General features: G+C 51.3%; 8 protein-coding genes across 8 annotated transcripts; 4 read left to right on the forward strand and 4 right to left on the reverse strand.

Annotated features, from left to right (window-relative positions):
- Nucleotides 1–4: 4 nt before the first annotated feature.
- On the forward strand, nucleotides 5–967 carry EDD37DRAFT_645746 (uncharacterized protein; the record flags this gene model as incomplete). The annotated part of the gene is made up of 1 exon (XM_062817660.1): nucleotides 5–967. The coding sequence occupies one exon, from the start codon at nucleotides 5–7 to the stop codon at nucleotides 965–967; it is 963 nt and encodes a 320-aa protein (XP_062675909.1).
- Nucleotides 968–2,595: 1,628 nt separating this feature from the next.
- Nucleotides 2,596–4,967, forward strand: EDD37DRAFT_604887 (uncharacterized protein; the record flags this gene model as incomplete). The annotated part of the gene is made up of 3 exons (XM_062814779.1): nucleotides 2,596–3,681; nucleotides 3,733–3,812; nucleotides 3,872–4,967. The coding sequence occupies 3 exons, from the start codon at nucleotides 2,596–2,598 to the stop codon at nucleotides 4,965–4,967; spliced, it is 2,262 nt and encodes a 753-aa protein (XP_062675910.1).
- Nucleotides 4,968–5,127: 160 nt separating this feature from the next.
- Nucleotides 5,128–7,690, reverse strand: EDD37DRAFT_671791 (putative C6 transcription factor; the record flags this gene model as incomplete). The annotated part of the gene is made up of 4 exons (XM_062819431.1): nucleotides 5,128–6,562; nucleotides 6,613–7,128; nucleotides 7,181–7,208; nucleotides 7,260–7,690. The coding sequence occupies 4 exons, from the start codon at nucleotides 7,688–7,690 to the stop codon at nucleotides 5,288–5,290; spliced, it is 2,250 nt and encodes a 749-aa protein (XP_062675911.1). The 3' UTR covers nucleotides 5,128–5,287.
- Nucleotides 7,691–8,026: 336 nt separating this feature from the next.
- EDD37DRAFT_645749 (putative aflatoxin efflux pump) lies at nucleotides 8,027–9,788 on the forward strand (the record flags this gene model as incomplete). Its single annotated transcript, XM_062817661.1, has 2 exons — nucleotides 8,027–8,601; nucleotides 8,651–9,788. The coding sequence occupies 2 exons, from the start codon at nucleotides 8,027–8,029 to the stop codon at nucleotides 9,786–9,788; spliced, it is 1,713 nt and encodes a 570-aa protein (XP_062675912.1).
- Nucleotides 9,789–10,008: 220 nt separating this feature from the next.
- On the forward strand, nucleotides 10,009–11,690 carry EDD37DRAFT_618431 (casein kinase II subunit beta-2). The gene is made up of 2 exons (XM_062815801.1): nucleotides 10,009–10,200; nucleotides 10,558–11,690. The coding sequence occupies exons 1-2, from the start codon at nucleotides 10,141–10,143 to the stop codon at nucleotides 11,347–11,349; spliced, it is 852 nt and encodes a 283-aa protein (XP_062675913.1). The 5' UTR covers nucleotides 10,009–10,140; the 3' UTR covers nucleotides 11,350–11,690.
- EDD37DRAFT_618435 (RXT2-like protein) lies at nucleotides 11,691–13,675 on the reverse strand. Its single transcript, XM_062815802.1, has 4 exons — nucleotides 13,334–13,675; nucleotides 13,150–13,268; nucleotides 12,941–13,094; nucleotides 11,691–12,885 (listed from the first exon to the last, which is right to left on the reverse strand). Exons 1-4 carry the CDS (start codon nucleotides 13,404–13,406, stop codon nucleotides 11,729–11,731), a joined length of 1,503 nt encoding a protein of 500 aa, XP_062675914.1. The 5' UTR covers nucleotides 13,407–13,675; the 3' UTR covers nucleotides 11,691–11,728.
- On the reverse strand, nucleotides 13,676–14,936 carry EDD37DRAFT_618442 (methylene-fatty-acyl-phospholipid synthase). The gene is made up of 5 exons (XM_062815803.1): nucleotides 14,771–14,936; nucleotides 14,678–14,717; nucleotides 14,614–14,630; nucleotides 14,138–14,564; nucleotides 13,676–14,065 (listed from the first exon to the last, which is right to left on the reverse strand). Exons 1-5 carry the CDS (start codon nucleotides 14,853–14,855, stop codon nucleotides 13,984–13,986), a joined length of 651 nt encoding a protein of 216 aa, XP_062675915.1. The 5' UTR covers nucleotides 14,856–14,936; the 3' UTR covers nucleotides 13,676–13,983.
- Nucleotides 14,937–19,124, reverse strand: EDD37DRAFT_690599 (Gryzun, putative trafficking through golgi-domain-containing protein). Its single transcript, XM_062820000.1, has 2 exons — nucleotides 18,662–19,124; nucleotides 14,937–18,579 (listed from the first exon to the last, which is right to left on the reverse strand). The coding sequence occupies exons 1-2, from the start codon at nucleotides 18,944–18,946 to the stop codon at nucleotides 15,121–15,123; spliced, it is 3,744 nt and encodes a 1,247-aa protein (XP_062675916.1). The 5' UTR covers nucleotides 18,947–19,124; the 3' UTR covers nucleotides 14,937–15,120.
- Nucleotides 19,125–20,593: the final 1,469 nt, after the last annotated feature.

The following is a 20,593-nucleotide window of genomic DNA, read 5'->3' on the forward strand; positions in this document are numbered from 1 at the left end:
CACCATGGCATCCAAGGATCCCGTCATCATCTTCGGGCCAACTGGCCGTGTTGGCTCGGCGACTGTCCGAGCTGCTCATGAGCACGGTGCCAAAGTCTTTCTGGCAATGCGCGATACCGAGAAGGCCATTCCTGGTTTCAATTCAGATCAAGAGAAAGAGTGTGGTTTCGAGAGGGTCTACGCCGACCTCATGAAGCCGGAAACAATCGAAGAGGCCGTCGCCAAGACCGGAGCAAAACGCGCCTTCATCTACCTGATGTTCATGGCGCAGGACCATATGAGGTCTAGCATCACGGCACTCAAGTCTGCGGGCATTGAGTTCGTTGTCTTCCTCAGCAGTTACACCGTTCCGGAAGACTTGACCAGCCTTTCACCAGACAACATCAACTTTATCGCATTGGCGCATGGAAAGGTAGAGTCTGTGCTGCAAGAAGTATATGGACCAGCCGGCTACGTCGCCGTCCGACCGGGAACCTTTGCTACCAATTCATTGAGGTGGAAGGACATGTTCAAAAATGGCGACATAAAAACTCCTTATCCCGAAGCGCTGTTTGACTGGATCTCAGACGAGGATATCGGTCGGGTCAGTGGATCGGTGCTCGCGAGAGGGCCAGCTGTTATTCAAGAGAATAACGGGAAGAACTGGATCTTACTGTATGGGCCCGATGTTATCTCCCAAGGTGATGCTATTGAGACTATTGGCAGGGTGATTGGCAAGGATGCCAGAATCACGCGCCTTGATGAGGAAGGTGCTGTGGAATTCTACACGACGACATCGCATTTACCAGAGCCTCTTGCCCGGAAAATGGCTGCCTTGCTCAAGAAGAGAGCGGAACTCGGGAAGAGCGATGGTCTTGAGGGACCTAAGTATCAAGAGGCGGTTGCCAATATCCAGAAGTATGGCGGTAAAGCGCCCACCGGGTTCAAGCAATGGGTGGAGGAGAACAAGGACGAGTTCAGCGCCTGAGAAGCAACATTCAGGCAACATGTCTTGTGTCTGGTGTTCATCACAGTTCATCCAACGTTTTTGTCTACCAAGCCTTCTTCGCCTTCTGGGCGACATTCCATCGGCGACATGATCCATGAACTCACCTCTCTGGACTGTCAAGACACTCCATCCATCTTCGTTGTCTCCCAAGCCTCCTGCGCCTCCTGGACGAGCCTTTTGTTGGTCATATGGTCCATGGTTCGCTCAAGTTGGCGGACAGCCTCTTCCCCACCCTGTTTTGGATTTGATTTTGAGTTTCCGCTGTTGCCGTGATCCTGTGGTGCGGCGTTGTCAGACTTGGTCCCTACACATGCCAACATAATCACTCAAGGAAGGGCCACCTACCGATTGCACAATCGCTCCTGTGCCCTTGTCTTCCATGAAGGCTGCAAGCCTCTGAGCTCTTTCTGTCGCTTTGGTCTGTCGAGTACTCATGATCCTTCCTTCGAGGGGTTAGCCTGAGTGGTCGGAAAATGAAAGGCAGCGCCTACAGTTGTAGAGTGGTGTAGTCCTTGACCTGAGTATCTGCACCGGTGGTGTCTGGTGTGTCTCACGAGAGTCTTCAGCGAAATCTGCTCGCATCTTTATACCATGGGGAGACATTGTTATGGTCTTTCTTGTGGTCCCTCTTGCGGTCTGTCTTCTAGCCCTCACTCTGGTCCTTCTGGGTGGTCTTTTTCAAATTGCATACACCATATGTATTCATTTGATGGCCGGCATGGTACATCCATGCTGATTCGCTCACGCTATGTCCTTTTTCCTGTGATTGGGTCAATCCGCCCAAAACATCATCGATGTTTCATTGGCCCCCTTATGGACTTTTCCCTCATTCGTTCTTGATTCGATGCCTGTTTAACCCCAAACCTGTTGCACTTACCGTCATTCAGGCTGCCACTGGTCTGGCGCAAGTCGGCCTCTACGTGGACCTTTGTTTCCATTGGCTTCACTGTGTACCTTTTCAGAGACCCCTGGCAGTGCACGGCACGGCAGCGTTACGAGCTGCCGACATGCTGCCCAAGTCACCCGAAGATTTAACATAGGATCACGCAGCCTTATTCGAAAATTTCTTGCGTCCACCTTCTCAATATCGCACTGACATTCCATACAACGGTCAAGCAGTATGGCACCCACAACGGGAAATAAGAGACTGTCTAGAATTGGTGGGCCACCATCAACGCCAAAGAAGCGACGTACAACAGATGCCGACTGGATACAACACAAACCCAAGCTCAGGCGCCTGTACATCGAGGAGAAAAAAACCAAGAAAGAAGTGGTCCAAATCATGCACGACGAAGACGGGCTGAACATCACGTAAGACTAACGCTGGAAACAATATTGGGTTACTGAATATGGCACATGCTCTAGCCTTTCTCAGCCTTATCAACAGCCCATGAGCTAACTTGGCGCATAGGGAGAAGCAAGTCAAATACTTGTTCGAGACAAAATGGAAAATACCCAAGAACAGGCCCAGGACCTCAAAGCCACGGCTGCAGTCTATAAGTGGGAAGTCAATCGACTTTAACCATCTTCCCGCAGGAGACATCTTACCGATTCAATCATTGCCGGTAAGCGGATGGGGAGAGGCATCAATATCAACATTTCTTCCCATGCCTCGAACGCAGCAAGAGACAACTACAGGGATGTTGGGATCACCTCTACAAACCGCTGCTGTTGGCTTGCTGAATATGCTCGATACTGGGGGTCCCGCCCCAACATTCTACCATGCTCTCAGCCTAGAAAACGTGCCAGCAGGCTCGCTTGAACGTGAGATCATGTCCCAGAATGCCCTTGGAAGGTCAACCGCTCTCCTGGAGACTTTCCACCATTCTCTGCCAGACTTTCAATCGTCGTCCACGGCGATGATGCTCGAACAATCGAGTGGGGAAGCCTTCTCCGAGGTGTTCGATACATTGTCCACGTCCACGCCGACCCCTTTTCCGGTTGCGGCGTTCATGCCTCAGTCAAATCCAACTGCTTCCTGCCGCCTGAGCCTGGCTTCTACATGTTTACCTACCATAGACCCCGAGACGATCATTATACCTCTACAAAAGATCCGAAACCATGTCTTCACAGGTTTCAACGATAATAACAGTCCCCTCACTTTTAGATGCTATGGCAGATTGCATCACCAACTTCGAAAAGCTCTCAGTAGCGACTGGGTACTAGATGCACTACGTGTGGTCTTGCGATGGGCTTACCGAGGAGCCGAGAAGAAAATAGCAGGCCAGCACAGACAATGGCATGCTGGCAAAGCCGACGCTCCAGAAGACGATCAGTTGCTATGTATGTCAACTGAGGATACGGACAGATCTTTCGTGAGAAAGGCAGATGGCATGCTCGAGATAAGGCCGCGCATATTCAATTCTGACGGTGATGTCTTTCGCGCAGGACTATACCGTGCCTTCAAAAGCCACGAAAATGAAGGCAGAGGCATGACAGAAATGGTCAGTATGACATATGTTCCGAACCCACAATGGCACAGTACTGGCCTTTCAATTACGATCGGCCGAGCTTTCGACACCAGGTTCCGAGCTTCTATTCCTCCATCAATCAGGGCTTTCAACGTCGTGCCGTGGGACGCTGAGATTATCCGTTTGGTGAAAAAGAACGATCTCAGGGGGGTAAGAGAACTCTTCGAGACAAGAAAAGCGTCACCCACAGATGTCAACCCTGACGGCCATTCATTACTCTCTGTAAGAAGGCTCTGGGGAGTGATAACGTGCTTTCTACTGACGTTATTCCAGTACGCGATTTATCCAGGAGCCGCTGAGCTTTTCGAGTTGTTGTTGCGTGGAGGCGCAGACGTTTGGCATTGCTGTACTGCGTATGAGTAAATCATACCCTCGTCTTTTCGATGCACCCAGAGTACTAATATTTACACAGCTGGGACAACACAATCGATCTAATCTCTGCCATATGGCAACGTTGGTCTACTGATAGGTGCCACCGGCTTTGTGCCCGAACGACTGACGAAGATTGCTTTGATGAAACCGCGGCATGCATCCGACTAACAAATATCGCTTTTGACCACGGCTGCGAGATCAATTTGTGCACATCGGGTGACCCCGATTCACTTAGCCCACTGTTCGAGATAGCTTGGCAACCGAGCCTCAAGTCAGCAGAGTACATGGAAGCCATCGCATCGCTCATAGGAAATGGCCTTGACAAAGACGAAAGAAACAACACGGGACAGACGCCCTTCCTGTTTGCAGTCGTCATGCCATGGTCTACGGCTGCGCTGCCGAGGGCTTTAGTGTCGTACAAAGTGGACTTGGCTGCGGTCGACAATTTTGGAAGGGGAGCATTTCATTCTGCGATCTTGCACGCAAGTTTCCAATACCGCTTACAAGTCCTCAAGGAAAATTCAAAACAAGAGAATGCTTTGCGTCTATCTGCCTTTGGCAAGAACAATGTTGGGGGCCAGCGACTTGAGGATGCCGTCCTGACGGATGATGACAAACAACCGACGGCAAAGGACATCGACTGGCATAAGTGGATTGATGACTTGAGAAGTGATGATTATTGCGATATTTATTGCTCAGGATACTGGCCACGTAGCGATGAGCCCCGGGTGTACTCCACACTGCTTTTCCTGTTCGAGGTCGGATGTGATCCGAACTTGAAAGATAGAGATGGGCTTGTTCCAAGCGACTATGTACGGGGCCTACCTATATGGTCCACATGGGAAAAAGCGCTTACAAAATCCGGGTGGTTCTACGATGCACGAAGCAAGCAATGTATCAAGCGCATCCAAACCGCAAATGAAGACGTTCACGAGATCGAGGACGAGTCTGACTTGGAGATCGGACAGTTTGCTCAGGTTGGGCGTCAAAATCATACTGAGGAAGTATTGAATGATTTTGATCCGCCGCTGGAAGGCTGGCCATTGCCGGATGACTGTACCACTGGGCATGAGAGTCTGGAATTCCCTAATGTTTTCACCTTGTGCTCACCTATGCCGGGTGTTGAGGAGATCTGAAAGGATACATGACAGTCTGGGAGTAGCAGCCAGCAACAGACTACACAACGTCTCCAGCCAACGCAAGTTTCCGACGCGTTGGTCTCAGCTCTTGCAACAATCATCCCTGCATCGCTGAAGAGTGGACGGCAGTTTGCTCAGACTGGTCAGATGTGGGACAATCAGGCGACAGGGTCATCGGGACTTGTTACAAACCTTGCCAGCGAAGGAGGAACTAGATTCAACCAGTTGGTGGCAGACCTGGCTGGTGGAAGCAGTCTTGGTGGAACAGTTCTCATTATCAAGAATAAGGCACTCGTGAGTCTATGAGTATAGCAGTATTACCAAGGCGGGCCCTGCATTGCTCTCCAATTCATTGAGGTCCAGTCAATAGGGTTCACGTCGACATCCATTGTAGCCTGTCCGAATAGGTCAGGGTATGTTCCCAAAGCTGGAGGTCCTGCGTAGCCCGGCCAGCTAGGGGTGTATGGCACGCCATTGCCACCAAAACCTGGCATAGCCATGGGTAGATCGTCGAGGTTCATCCCTCCGATATCGTTCTGCAGGTCCGCCGTGCTGTTCTGTGAATTTGCAGCGATCTGTGCCAGTCTCTGTTGAATATTCACCACAATCCGTGGGGGTTCCTGTTGAATCTTCGATACAATCCGTGGGGTATCCAGCGACTGATCGCGCTCATTGAACGCCGCTTGACGAGCCTCCCAGGCCTGTAGGACGACCCGAGCGAAGACCCGAGCAAAGATCTGGTCGTCCTGTTCCATGACCGTGAAGCGACCATTGTAGTTGTCGCTCATGATCTCCCATGCTCTGTCGGCAAGTGCCGTCATAGGCTGTCTTTTCAGGTCTTGAACAATATGGATGTACGCAAAGAAAGGGAAATACATCTGAAGAAGCCAGTGATATCCTTTGATAAGTGGTGAAGCCATGAGCCTCGTGTCACACTCTAGCATGTGCAGCGCGAGCGAAAAAGCGTGGTTACGTTGCGCGTCCGTTTCCTGCACGGAGGAAAACGAAAACCTAGCGTAGTATACCATGAGATGGCATTTCGCGAAGTGACCTCGCGTTGACCAGATCGTCATAAAGTGGAGTGGATTCTCTGGGTTGCAGAATTGAAGGTATTTGTCCTCTATGCTCTTTTCCAGGGTGGCCAGCTGGCGGTGTTCTCCCACTGGGTCGTGCGCTGTGTTCAGACCTGCGACAGCCTTCAAGGAAGGGTTGGTGAAGTCGAGGTGGAAGGAGCTATGGCGAACGAAGTCGGCAATCTCGCTACGCACCACGACAAATATGGAATCGGTGGGTTTGTCGTATACAGCTGGTGGGATTTTCATCTCCGGACTGATATCAGAATCGTTGATGTTCAGAGGAACGCAGCATGCCCAGGTGGGAGCCAACATGGAGGACTTCAGATCGGACATTTCGCCGATACGATTGTCGAACATGACCAGTGACCACCAGAGTCTGCGGCGCATCTCCGCTTCGAGGGCGGCACATTTGGCATTGGTTGACTCATTCTGAATGCTCAAGCGTTGGGCAATGCGAATCGCGACGCCGAGCGTCGAGGACAGAGATCGAGGATCGGTAACTCGTCGGACGGAAACCTAGACTCAGTCAGAGGATAGTGTTCAGGACGGCAAACTGGCGTGCTTACCAGGTAGAGAAAGAGTGCTGTCAAGGAATCGACCTCACTGGACCGTAAGACCCCACAGTTCATCAGAGCTTGTTGACAGCCGAACTGGTAACTCGTCAGGAGATCTGTTCTTGATGAGCCAAACAAAGTGCGACATTCGTCTTCGACAAGGCTGGGAACAGATACGCAGTATATGCTGAACATGAGTGCTTCCAATGTGGGATCAATGTTGGAGAGATTTCCGGCGGCATCGATGATGCGTGCTTGCAATGTTGGTGTGTGCGTGACTTTGAGCAAAGGGTTGACATTGTCGAGGTAAATCTGCCAGAGCCTGAAGATCTGGCTTGGGCTGGGGTGCAAGGTGAGAAGATTTACGTTGCTCGTGCGTGAGCCAAAGAGAAGGTGGTCGTTACTCTGATACAGCTGGTCAAAGACCCTTTTGATCACTTCCTCACGCACAGCATCGTGAGGGAGGCGGCTTTCGTTGTCATCGTGATCGTCGTCGTCATCCTCATCCTCATCCTCATGGTCTCGAGCCTAGTCCTATTTGTCAGTGGCATCCAGTCTCAGGTGTAATCACTTGGCCTACACGCTGTCTCATGGTGTGCCAGTAGTTTCTGGAAGGCGGTCAGTCATCTGGTGGACTTGGTCATCACAGGGAGCGTCACCTGGCTTCGAATACTGTTTCAGCCTTGGCAGGTGCCTTGCCTGTTGCCGGCTGATCTGGGGTGAGGGTATTTTCTTCTGAGTGCCCATCGTCCGGGGAGTCAATGCTTTTGATGTCCTCATTAGGGGATGTCTTCTCTGCAGTAGACGTGTGCAGAGGTTCAAAGTCAATTTTATTCTGGCGAAGCAGAGTTTCATAGCGGCGAAGGCGCTCCAGAAGCTCTCTCTCGGGGACCCTTCTACGCCGCTGACGTGGGACCAGGGTTGCTGGCACACATTGCGCGCTGGATTTGACACAGTTGGCGCATGGAAATCTGCGGTCACAACGGACCTTCCTTTGTTGACAAAGCACGCAGGCCAGAACACGCTGCGGCTTAACAACAGTCCGCGCGGATGCTGGAGGAGTGGAGATCGCTGGAGAGTTGTCCTCCATTGTGGACATCTTCATTCGCCATGTGCAGAAATGCAGGCTGTATGAATGAAAGCGCTGCAAAAGGAAGATGAAGATGTAGAGGGTGGTGACCGGGACTCATGAAAGGCCCGAACGGCAAGGTGGTAGCCTGATAGGTACCCTAAGGGCCATCAGGCCGTCATCCCGCCAAGCTCGGACTTTGTCAACTCCCGAAGAGAACGACGACCTCCTTACTCGGGCTTGTAGGACTTCCACGACTGCCCATATCCGACTCCATACAAGTATAAAGAAGAGCTCGCGCTGAACAGACAACATGGTAAGATCGACGACTCGTTGTGCACACTCCAATCTCACTCAATGTCTCCTACAGATTCTATCCCATCCGCCCATGAGGCGGCAAACAAGCCACAGCTCCCGAGTGAGGACGAAGAGTATGCAGATGCCGAGAATAACTTCAAGCCCAAGTCCCTCAAGTTCTGGCTCGTCATCATTGGCATGTACATATCCATCTTTCTCGTGGCTCTAGATAGAATGATCATTGCCACGGCCATTCCAAGCATCACCAACGAGTTCCACTCCATCGAGGACATCGGCTGGTATGGCAGCGCGTATATGATGACCGCAGCCATTTTCAACCCCCTCTCCGGCCGCATATACCAACTTTATCCGACAAAATGGGTCTTCCTTCTCTTCCTTGTCATCTTCGAGATCGGCTCTGCCCTGTGTGGCGCCGCTCCTAGTTCCTCGGCATTCATCGCTGGACGTGCGGTTGCGGGAATGGGAGCCGCTGGCGTCTTCTCTGGTGGGATCATGATCCTCATTCCACTAGTGCCGCTCCGACGACGGCCCACGTTCACTGCTGTGTTCGGTATGGTCTTTGGTATCTCATCAGTATTGGGACCCTTGGTCGGCGGCACTTTCACCGATGATAGGTAAATCAACTCCCATCCCGGGTCTGTCCTTTCCACTTACCTCTCTTAGCAATTTGACGTGGAGGTGGTGCTTCTACATCAACTTACCGTTGGGCGGCTTCACCATCTTCGCCATTCTACTATTCCTGCATATCGAGTCACCGCTGCACGAGAAATTGTCTATCCTCGATCAAGCCAAACGTCTCGACCCGCTTGGGCTTCTCTTCTTCGTTCCATCTATGGTCTGTCTCATCCTGGCTCTTCAATGGGGTGGATCGACCTATCCCTGGTCAGCACCTAAAATTATCGGCCTCCTCGTCACATTTGCCGTCACGTTCATCGCATTTCTCGTTGTCGAAGCGGTGACGCCGAAGACCGCCATGGCTCCCACCCGCGTCGTCCTGAACCGCTCTGTTGGTGGCAGCTTGGTGTTTATGCTACTCATCTCGGGAAGCATGATGGCTGTCATCTATTATCTGACCGTCTGGTTCCAAGCGGCGCAGGGCAAATCCGCAGAGCAAGCGGGGATCCGTACCATTGCCCTTGTCATATCTTTTGTCCTCTTCGGCATCGTCGGAGCCGTTTTCACTGAGAAAGTGGGCTACTACGTCCCGCCCATGTTGCTGGCCGCTCCGCTCACCGCAGTCGGCGCCGGTATGCTGTCAAACCTCACACCAAGCGCCGGCGCCAACCACTGGTTAGGGTACCAAGTTCTCTATGGCTTTGGCATCGGCGCGGGCTTCCAGACCTCCACGATGGCACCTCAGAAAGTCTTGCCACGAGCGGATGTTCCACTTGGCATGGCATTTACATTCTTCATGCAACAGCTCGGCGGGGCAGTCTTTATCGCAGTTGGCCAGAATATCTTCTCGAACCAGCTTGTCGACAGTCTCTCTGGAATAGCAGGACTTGACACTCAGGTCATCATCAACACTGGCGCCACTGCTCTGCGCCACATAGTGCCTGCGAGCGAGCTGAAGACAGTCATCGACGCGTATAGCTATGCTCTTACTCGGGTCTTCATTTTGGCCGCGGCTCTCGGCGCTGCCATGATCATTCCTGCATTGGCCGTTGAGTGGAAGAGCATCAAAGCGAAGAAGCCCACCTCGTCCAAGGGTGCCGATGGCGACCCAGAGATTCCGGAGGAGCAGGGTCAAGTATCAGAAATAACTGGCGCCATTGAAGCGAAGGACGCGTCGGAGAAATAGTAGGATCCGCTAGAACAAGAAGCTGGATTGGATTGAGATACGTCGAATGTTATGTAGCTAGGTCATAAAAATCAAAATATGAATTGAAGTCACAGGTCGTGAGTACCTAGGTACGCGTGCTTCACCGCAGTAGATACGGCGAAGCATTATCGATACCGCGCTATAGGCGATATCACTTCTTTCACCACCTCCATTCACAGTCGTTTCACTTTCTTCATTCATAACTACTGCGACCACAACACGCCGCAATTGGGAGTACTTCTCAACCTCACTAACCTGTCGACGCCGTCGCAAGGCTTTCCATCTTGCATGAGACCGTCGCGCGAGAGTATAGCCGATCAATGAGACCGCCATGATGGAGGACTTTCAATCAGAGACCGACAGTGACTACACGAGTTACTGGCGAGACTGGGTATGTTCAGCTTTCCTTTCATCCGGTGTTCAAAAAATCGCGCGACTGTTTTGAGTTATGCTGCTGGAGAGCTCGCGCGCGGCATGGACGCATCAAACGTATACTGTTGCAACCGTGGTGTCCGCCTATCGTCGCGGCGATGTGAGGGCAAATAGTGCTGGACAAAAGCCTTGAAAACACCACCGTGTACACACCAAGCAAGACAAAGCCTCTCTATCTCCCTTCCCATCGCCCAACATGGATCTCCCAGTGGCCCTGGCAGGCAGTGCAGCTTTGTGCATATTACTCACATCACTCTACATTCATCAAACCTCCTCAAAACCAAACCCCCAAAAACTAACACATTTCGCCAAACAGTTCATCTCATCCCGCGGCAATGAATACTTCTGCGAAATCGACGAGGAGTACATCACCGACCGCTTCAATCTTACCGGTCTCAACACCGAAGTCCACTACTACCAACACGCTCTCGATCTCATCACCGACGTTTTCGACCTCGACTGTGAAGACGACATGCGCGAAACCATCGAGAAATCCGCCCGACACCTGTACGGCCTCGTGCACGCCCGCTACATCGTCACCACCCGCGGTCTGGCCAAAATGGTCGACAAATTCAAGAAATGCGATTTCGGCCGGTGTCCACGCGTCATGTGTGATTCTCACCCCCTTCTTCCATTCGGTCCGTCCGACAACCCCGGCCTCAAAACCGTGAAACTCTTCTGCGCCAAATGCGAGGACATCTACAACCCCAAATCATCACGCCACGCGGCCATCGACGGCGCATACTTTGGCAGCAGTTTCCACAATATCCTGTTCCAAGTCTATCCCGCGCTCGTCCCCGTGAAGTCGCGCCGTCGATACGAGCCCAAGGTCTTTGGTTTCCGAGTCCACGCTGCAGGAGCCCTGGCTAGGTGGCAGGACGAGGAGCGGCGGAAGATGCGCGCGCGGCTCAAGGAGGCTGGCGTCGTGGCCGAGACGGCGCAATTGTTCATCGAGGATGCCGAGAGCAGTGATGGCGAAGGAGGAGACGCTGCGACGCAACCGGATGAAGACTCCAAGATGGCGATGGGCACGACTACGACTTCTACCACGGAACATGATGAGGGTGTGGGACTCCAGGGACAGGGCCCGGCAGCGGGTGCGCAATAGTCCAGTCCTTCGCAACGACCCGTCCAATGAGACTGACGAAGAAAAAGGGCGCAAAGAATTACCGACGAAAGAGTACGCGATGTCGATACTTGAAAAGTTCAAGCAAGGTCGCACTCATGAGCTGACTCAAGACGAAGTGTTTCTTGGGGTGAGTTACCTGGACGGCACGGGCATGTTCAGATGAGAAGACGGCGTACGGCGTTGAAAACCATGACCAGTGGAGGCGAACCACGAAACCGGAATACCAGAACCATGTTTTTGTGCATCAATAAAAATTCGTGATAGCGCTAGAACTTCATGTCATCGTGCCAGGCCGAAGCTGGTACCTTCCTGTCAAAGACCTATCCTTCGCAGGAGTCACAGTTTGTTGTCGAGATTTCTAGTCTCGTCTTCTCCTCTTGCCCTTTCTGCCTGTCTCTTCCTGACCCTCGACTTCTTCTTCATCTTTACCCTTTTTGAGTTCTTCAGGAGCCAGACCCCAAGCCTCGGCATCGACCCAGTCCTCTCCGTCCGACCACTCACCAACATGACCTTCTGTCTTGCACCATTCCCAAACCTTGTCCCGCAGTCTCTTGGCCTTGATGAGCTTGCCCAGAACAGCTTCGTATCCTCGGACGCTCTCTTCTTGTTTTTGAATGTACACGGTCAGAAGCCGTCGCGTCTCGATAAACTCCTCAACAGGCAGTCCGAAACGAAAGAGACTTCGCGGTGCTCGGTTGTTGGGGGCGAACGAGGGAGGCAGGAGGAACATCGGGTCGATTTGTAGTAGGGACGAGTCGATGGTTGAGGCTGTGGAATGTGGTGACAAGGGAGGACTTGCCGTGTTGAAGACATTGTTCTCGGCTGCTAGGGCACGTGTAATCCTTCGCGTTGGCTGTGGTGCTTCTTCGTCAGATGCGGTGTTGTCGTCTCCTTCATCCACCTCCATCTTTTCGGCCGTGTCTTCTCCAAGGTTCTGTTCTCCATTCTCTTCGTTGTTTACGTTTCCATTCTCGACGTCGAGGACTTCGGTATGGTTCTCGGCGTGAACGCCATTTGCGGTAGGCAGGTCACCATCATTCGGATCTGGCTGGTCTTTTGTTTCCTGTTCGATCTCAGGGTCGGTCTTTTCTCCGTGGTTGTCCTGACCATCGACCTGCGCATCCTCGGCATTCTCCGCCTGGGATTCAGGTGCAGTTTCTTTATTCTGTGGATGCTCATCCTCATGAGCATAGTCATGCCCATTGACACCGTTTTGGGTGATGTCTTTGTCACTATCTCGCTTCCTCTTTTTGCCTGCCTGTTGCGCGAGCACCTTTGGCTTGGGCGCGAACATGTCCCAATCGTCGGGGCCCTCAACACTGGCACATGGAAGCCATGGTTCATCGCCCATGAATTGTCTATTGAGACTCTTGGCCCGCCACAGGTTGGCCCTCTCCTGGCGAAGTTTGTCCTCTATCGATCGAACCATATCAGGTAGGGCACTGTCAAGGAAGGGTAGAGATAAGGTAGGGTGGGTTGCCAGTTCGGCAGGATGCTTCAGTGGACAGAGAAGTTCTGCAGCTTGTTAGAGTGCTTTCAACGCTATCACTAGGCGCAAGGAAGAGCTCACCTTCCAACCTAATACCGGCGTAAGGATTCTCGTCCTCAGCGTCGGCATCTGCCTCGGTATCGCTTTCGCTGTCTTCCAGTTCGTCTCCATATTCATTGTAGCGTTTTGGCTTGCGGTCTAGAATGTATCTCGTGTATCCTGCATGTTCGATCTTCTGTGGACGCAGTTAGCCTCAACCATCCAACAAGCGGAAGGCGAAAAGGACTAACCTGTTTGTAACCGCTTGGACCATATGCATAGGGTAGAGCACCAGCGTGAACTTGATTTGCACCCTTTTTCAGTTTATTTCCCCGGTTCGTCGCTGCTGAAATGGATTGGTCTGCGGGAGCTGGTTGCAACGGTCGGGTTAGCACACACATTGCGGTGCCCATGATTCCCTTCCGGGTATATTACCTTCTTTTTCACGTCGCAGAGCCCTTTTCAGAGCCGCGATTGTCTCTGCGATCTCTACGTGTTGCGGTGGCATGTTGTAGACGGAGAGCGATTGGAGGCTGGGTGTGATGATCTGTCAAGGATCGTGCTCGAGGGCGCAGTTCGAGTTGGGACGATGTGTGCGTGATATTGGGCAGGGAAAGTTGATAGTCAGGATCACAGACAGTCTGCGGAAACCATGGCGTCGCTAGAGAACATGTTTAATGGTGGAAGAATGGAAGATTGAGGGGAGTTCAAGATGTTGCACCCTCATCCGAAGAAGTGACTGCAACGCGAAACTGGGCCGAATCATGCAACATGGTTTGGAGCGGAGTGATTGATTCATGTTTCTTTGCCTCTCTCCAACTACGCAAGCCAAGACTCGGGCAAAGACCCTTTCCAGTGTTGAAATTCAGCCTCGAAGCCTCCCAGCTTGTTAAATGCCCTGGGAGTTCTTCTGCCCTCATGACAGACGTCGAACGCATGTCCTGGCCTCAAAAGCACGCTCTGTTGAAAGACACGCTCAAAATGGCACCACCTCAGCTTATGATGGCTCGAACGCCGTCCACCATATGGGACCGTCCATAAGGTCTGATCCTGAAGATCTATATTGGTCCTGTAAATCTGTCCGTTCACGCCTTCTTGCGTTCCTTCGTTTGAGATCGAGTGACCGGTCGGGCGTCCTTCTTTGCGTAGATCTCGGCAGTGAATGGACTATAGGCGAAGTCAGAAACCTCCAACATAACATCACATCAATCCAATTCCAATCCAGAGGTTGACACTTACTCTTCATATTGTAGTGCAAGGTAGTACATCACAAACACTTCGAGGGTGAGCAACACACCGGCAACTCGGCCCGTGTAGAGTGCTGTGCCCAAAAAGGACAGGGTGCTGCCCCAGTACATAGGCGCTCCCGTGACGTTGAACGGAAATCCCTCGACTTTAGAGTCCATCAAGATGCCGAAATAGTCGCCCAAATATGTGCCGGTAACTCCCAGAGCCCACATACTTGACAGAACAAGGACGTTGCCAGCGAGGAACAACAATGCACCCAAGGCTGGTTGATGCAGGGGTGGATACAGCGGTTGCTCATCAAGTGCTGCCTTGTACAAGGAGTCGCGGAAGATGCCGAGAGAGAATATTGTCAAAGCCAGTGCATAGCAGCCGTAATAGGGAGAACGGAAGATTTTGGTCAGAAAGTGAGTCCTGTATTCTGTTCGATTGTCAGGGTAGAGCACCGAGTAGGACACCCGGATACTAACCTTGTCGGGCGACGATGCTGCTTCAGTCAGTACCAGTATTCCCTACACTGTCATCATCACCTACTTCCAAAATATGGGATTGAACGCAATAGCTGCTGCGGCAACTGGATCTAGTCAGTGCACCTTCCGGTAACCACTTTCTCGGGTCAAACAATACCATAGAATGAGGGGGTGGCCGAGTCGAAGAAGCCGACCTTCTCCTGACCAGTCACGCTAGCAATGAAGTTCTGAATTTTTTCCATGATGATGAACGAGTTTGTGATTGCTCTTTTCTCCTCGGTATGTCGGTAGAATAGCGAAGGTAGAGAAATGTTTCTCCAACTAGTTGGGCCTCATATTAACTTCAAGAAGGAATTCACGCCAAGCATGACGCAGCAGTTTTGTAGCCGCATAGCGGCGATAGTCGCCACTTAAAGAACACCGAGAAATTGAGATGGAAGAGCGGGTCAAGGAAGTGATATTTCATCCTCACCTCTGACATCTAAGACTCTTCGGGCTATCTGATGTCTATACTTTGACCAAGACGTTTCCTTTCTTATCAACCTTCACGTCAGAGCCTCCTGGCAAGACTTTCAGCGTCTGGCCAAAGTATGCATCAACCACGTTGAAATGAACTCCAATCCATTCATCCTTCTTGTTGGGCAGAATGCGGTAAGTCACCGACTGCCTACTGATCGGAACCAAGCTCAGAGAACAAGCTTTGGGGCCACTGAAGGCAAAGTCCTCACTGGCATCCATTGAGACATTGAAGGTGAGAAAATGCATACTTGGGTTCTCAATCATGAAGTGCAGGTGATATGCTGAGAACTCTGATGACCCCAATGGTCCTGCCTTGGAGATAGTGAGCATCACCCTTGGTTCCGACATGGCCGCTACCAACTTAGGCACTTCGAGCACTGTGCTGTTAACTGTCTCGGAATCCTGACGACGCCACCCAATCTCTAATGCGAGATCTGCTCCCACTGTATGCCGGTCACCCAAGATGAGTTTCTGCACGGTCAAGTCGAAATCAAATATCTCAGTCTGATCAGGATATACTACCGCGGAGATGGGTGTCTTGTCTTCCGTGGAACTCGTGTCGGATTGCTTCCTCACAATGCCAGTACTTGACGAGCACACCGCACCACCAGAAATCTTGGTGGCAACTAGAAGAATGGCTTCGATCATTAATGGCTCTGTAGCGAACGAGTAAAGATTTGATGTTACCGAATATTGATGTCTCAGCCCCGAGGGTGTTGACGAGTCAGTGTCAGGCATTGGCGCTTCGAAGAAGCTCGGCCATGGGTCTTTGTCCAAGCGTGGGATGAATTCATAGTTTGCTTCAAACGGCCGAATGACTCCAACGTCGATAGCCAGGTTCTTCGTCAATATCGTCTCAGGATCGGAAGCAAGGCTGTATGTTGCAATAATCTCGATCTCATGGTCGACGGGAGCGACTGTTTCATCTATACAAATCGAAATCGTCGTCCGTTCAGAGGGTCGAATGGTTCCCAGGTCTTGCGCCGGCAAGGTGAGAATGCCGGTCTCTGACATTTCAGTATCGCCATCCGTTGATTCGAGCCACCTTATCCGTGCCGAGTCTTCGACAGGACTGGTCATTTTGACTTTGACAGACACAACAGCATCCTCATCTTCTTCATTCAGGAGATCAAAGCCAATGTTGATAGTTTCGTTTGTATAGTATGCTTTCCGCAGACCTTGCGGTTCGATCCGTACTTTCGGTGGTTTGGGTTGCACATTTATACTATTGAACGCGTTGGATTCCGGTCCCAAAGTCCGAGGGAACGGTAAGCCGTTTTTCGTCACCCACCATTGAGCTGCAGAATGCTCAAAGTCTGACGAGGTGACCGCCAGAGAGAATTTTTGGTCATTGAAGAGTAGCGTTATGGAAGCAACAGAGAGCTCCCCTGCTTCCCTCGGCAGAATCTGTAGGGAAATGATCCTGATATGATCGGGAGCTATACTGAGATTGGCGCTTCCTGTCAAAGACGCAATGCCTCCGGCGGAAGACCTCTTGTTCGTCGACACTGATGATTCCTGAAGAGGGACAATAGCGAATTCAGCACCGGCAGAGGTCGCTGTGGACGCATGCTTGTCGTCCGCAACCAAGTAGATTGGCTTCAGACTCCCTTCGAAAACGATCTTTACCTCTGTAAGTTCAATAGGAGGCAGCCAAGCCTGTGCTCGAGCTTGTACAGTGAGCTGGCATTCTACGGGCTCTCCGACACATACGTCGTGACTCGAAAAGACGAATGCCGGGACAATAGGTGATAGTGCTTCGTCCATGTCAATAGCGACAGAGGGATGGTCGGAACTCTCTGCAAATCTCGCCATGGCCTTGCGCAAGTCATATTCAGTCCCGGACTTCCTGTCGAAAACGACATTGGAGAGCTCCCACAGCAGCGGGATGAGCAAATCCGGTCTGTCCACATGTGCAAGGCAATCCAAGAGGGCCCAGCCAACTTGCTGAAGGGGTCTCCACCATCCTGCACGCCTCCAATTTGGGCTTGCCCATATAGCCTGAAGAATCACAACAGCTGCCGTCCAAGAGCCGTTTCGGAATTCCTCGAGAGCCTTTTCCAATTCCAGAACCTCGATCTTCCGTAGTTGCCCTCGCTTCGCGAAGTGTTGGATAGCACTCTGAATGGTAGATACGATATCCTGTCGGTAGTCATACCCCGGACTCCCATCCGAAGGTATCTCCCGATACGGCTCAAGTGCCAGGTATGTATCATAAAGGTGAGCTTTGCTGGCAACCACAGATGCAGGTGAGCGACCAGGTGAGTGCCTGTCTTCTTCGGGAATTTGAAGAGCCCATTCTCGACGTGCTCTCGTGCGCTTTCGTGCAATGTCCAGCCAATAACCCTCATGATGTGGCTGTTCCCAAGGGATACCACGATCGACTCCAAGAGCGATTTTGTCGGTGGCAGCAAAAATTGGCAGCAAGTCCGGGACTTGAGGGTCGTTGACATTTAGCTGTGGATATGCGGACCTTGACAGCAAATCTGCCATCACTTTTGCCCAAGTAAATTGCCACGCTTCCCAACCGTAACTCTCGGTTCCTTTCCCTCTCCGGTTAACGAGATCTCTGACTTTTTCTCGATGGCTTGTCCAGGCCTTCACCGCTGTCGACCCCTGATCTGTCCACAGCAGACATCGTAGTATGCGGAAAGCGATGATATCTGCCAGCTGCCTTGCTTCGTTAAAGCGTGGACTCCACACAGCAATGGCATCGATAAGTTCCGGACCGAAAAGACCTTCATAGGCAGTCTCATAGTTGCGACACGCTGCATCCATCTCTTGTCGAAACTCGGCAAGTACACCTAGCTTGAACTCGTACCGAACGTTCCAACCTTGCAAGGACAATACATGGGATGTGCCTGGCTGTATAGTCGGTTGTGGTACAACACTCCTATTGCGCTTTCGCCGGCAATGTTTCGAAAGATCACGGTAATAGTCTATACACGCGGAGTGAAGATTTGAAAGTACAGTATTAGCCAACTCCTTCACCTCAACTGACGAAGAATTGTGTGGCAGAAAATAAATGCTCTTCCCGTCAAGCCCTGCTGCACGTCGAACGGTGCTGAAGCGATCCTCAAGGTCACCTGGGCTTATGGGGCCGTCTCCAAGGAGAACGACCACGAGTCTAGTCTTGTAGTTGGTCGAAGAGAAAACATTGCGAATATTGTTTATCTCCGACTTCAACTTGTTGTCTTGTAGAGAGCTCGTGTGAGGGTTGGAGGTCAGAGTAAAGAAGGTGAGAAACGCGCAGGGCAGGCGAGACTGATGCTTCGTTATCCAGAGAGGGGAAAGAAGGCCGTCAGGGTATAATGGCGATATGGGCGTCAATGGCGACAAGGGAGAATGCAGCACAAGTGGAGGTGGAGGGCTTCTGTTGTTACCGGCGGCGGATAAGCGAGGAGAATGGGGCGGTGGTGGTGCTTTACGAGGAGGAAGAGTGTATACCTACATTTCGACGTCAGCTTCAGAGGCACGTAGACCAGTGAGGCGGCCTGTGAGAATCGCCTTCCTCGGGAGTCTGACCTACCCTTCCAACACTTAGGATTTTGAAACTCCTTCCATTCCGCGCCGCCAGTGCTTGCGAGTGCCATGGTATGCTGGATGCATCCTGGCTTCGGAACGCTTCCAGTAATTGCGCTGCCAATGGCCCTTGGACGACTGGGATGTCTGTCTTGATCCTAAATCCTCCCTCCTGCAAGAACGTGTGTGTGCGGCCTACAGCATCTTGTTCAGACTGGGTTGGTGTTTCCAGGCCTGAGAGCAGTATCAGAGGCAGATTATGGACCACGTAGTCGTCTGGGAAGGCGTTCATGTTTGCCAGGCATCTTGTAGAAGTCAATGCCTAGCTGGGTCCAGTAGGAGGAAATGTCCACGGAGTTTGCGCAAGTTGAGGTGTTCGTTGATTGAAGTTGAGTTGACATGCGAACATTGGCCCAGGCTGGGAAATCCGGCCCGCAGTCGCAGTCTTTTGGGACGCGATTGATGCTGCCCTGTCACAGACCCCGGAACTCGGCCAAGAAGCCGTTGCAGCGCCTAATGAGCCTGTTTGTCTGGCGGTTCTCTCCCTCCATTCGATAAATATAATGAATGCTATACAAATATTCTACTCGGTACCTACTTTATACCGCATCACATGTACGCCCAAAGCTCCGCCGACCTCTTGGTACATACAAAATCATGTACTGAAGGGCAATTGACGCCTCGCTGCTTACAATCAGTGTTCGATTTCTTAATCAGCCTTCTCGATGTCGTTGCCGTTCCACGCTCGGCACATGTTGATCATTTGAGAGGGCTAAGGCGCCTGACTGCGACGATCGTTGTACACAGAGGGTCGTCTATTCCCTGATCTAAGTTGCATTTCCTTTCTTGACATCGGAAATCAATGACTTTGCGAGAAACTTGTCGAGGTCCAGTGACAGGTTCGACCGGCCACGGCACATATTGGTATGTCTCTTCCATGTTGACCGTCAGATCTCGACACTCCAAACATGGTTACATGTGAAACAATAGAGAAAGCCAACGAGAATGGCAGAGAGTCTGAAGTATTCTATGTTCGTTATTACGAAGACTCTCCAACAGCCCTATATGTATGAGGAAACCATTGTTGTTTCTTAATCCTCATTGGAAACCTTGAGCTTCCGCTGTCTTCGTTGACAAAAGGACCACTCGGGTGGGATGCATTGGTATGATCACTACATTGCCCATGAAGGCATCGTTGTACGGTTCGTGTTTGGTATGACTGGCTCAGGAGGTTCGATGGACTTGAGCTCTGTGGACAATCAGTTTGCTGCGTGTCAGAGTGCCAGGAGAGACATACTGTCCACAAATCTTGTCCACAACGACTTTTTCGCATCGTCCTTGCATTTGTGTTCCTCCGATATCGAACTACCACGAGAGTGCGTAGTCACAACGATGTCCTGTCCTTTCCCCATAGGCACTTTACTTGTAGAGGAATTGGGGGAGTACTTGGTCGTGGTTATTTCTGAGAATGGGTATTGAATGCAGCTTTCAAGGATAGGCTGCAATGTTCGGGTAGCTTGCTTCTACTTTCGATGGCAGAATCATTGTTCCCTTTGCGACAGCAGGTGGGAGTATATATATGCAAGACCTGCCTGGCGATTGAACCACGTTCAAAACATAGCACTCCGAGCTCCGACTCCGCGGCACACACGATCAAATCGGTCAGTCTGGCAAGCCTCCTTAGCCGGCTTCCAGGAAAAGAGGGCCGGCCTGACTGCTACAGTGCCCCCGATAGAATTGTCACAGTTGAGATTATTTTATCGCAAAACACCCTTTCTTTACGCACACTTTACACAATAATCTTTAGTGTAGAGTAAGTATAATTTATATATAAATAGATAGTAAATTACTTAAGGTTACTATATATTAGTAAATATTAAAGACAAGAAGACTTATAAAGTAGAAAAGTAATATAGAATTAAAAAGCGCGAAATTTTAC

This window comes from Exophiala viscosa (assembly GCF_022695815.1).
Source record: "Exophiala viscosa unplaced genomic scaffold EDD37scaffold_1, whole genome shotgun sequence".
Lineage (NCBI taxonomy): Eukaryota > Fungi > Ascomycota > Eurotiomycetes > Chaetothyriales > Herpotrichiellaceae > Exophiala > Exophiala viscosa.

Excerpts from the sequence above, each read along its gene's own strand:
- EDD37DRAFT_618435 (XM_062815802.1), bottom strand. The coding sequence starts at position 13,406 with ATGCCACCGCAACACGTAGAGATCGCAGAGACAATCGCGGCTCTGAAA. Across the intron at positions 13,269-13,333 it reads TCTGCGACGTGAAAAAGAAG|CTCCCGCAGACCAATCCATT; the intron begins GTAATATACCCG and ends CGTTGCAACCAG. Across the intron at positions 13,095-13,149 it reads GTCCAAGCGGTTACAAACAG|AAGATCGAACATGCAGGATA; the intron begins GTTAGTCCTTTT and ends CTGCGTCCACAG.
- EDD37DRAFT_618442 (XM_062815803.1), bottom strand. The coding sequence starts at position 14,855 with ATGGAAAAAATTCAGAACTTCATTGCTAGCGTGACTGGTCAGGAGAAG. Across the intron at positions 14,718-14,770 it reads GGCCACCCCCTCATTCTATG|TTGCCGCAGCAGCTATTGCG; the intron begins GTATTGTTTGAC and ends GACTAGATCCAG. Across the intron at positions 14,066-14,137 it reads CTTGCACTACAATATGAAGA|TCCATTCACTGCCGAGATCT; the intron begins GTAAGTGTCAAC and ends CTTCGCCTATAG.
- EDD37DRAFT_690599 (XM_062820000.1), bottom strand. The coding sequence starts at position 18,946 with ATGAACGCCTTCCCAGACGACTACGTGGTCCATAATCTGCCTCTGATA. Across the intron at positions 18,580-18,661 it reads AAATCCTAAGTGTTGGAAGG|GTATACACTCTTCCTCCTCG; the intron begins GTAGGTCAGACT and ends GTCGAAATGTAG.
- EDD37DRAFT_618431 (XM_062815801.1), top strand. The coding sequence starts at position 10,141 with ATGATGGAGGACTTTCAATCAGAGACCGACAGTGACTACACGAGTTAC. Across the intron at positions 10,201-10,557 it reads CGAGTTACTGGCGAGACTGG|TTCATCTCATCCCGCGGCAA; the intron begins GTATGTTCAGCT and ends TTCGCCAAACAG.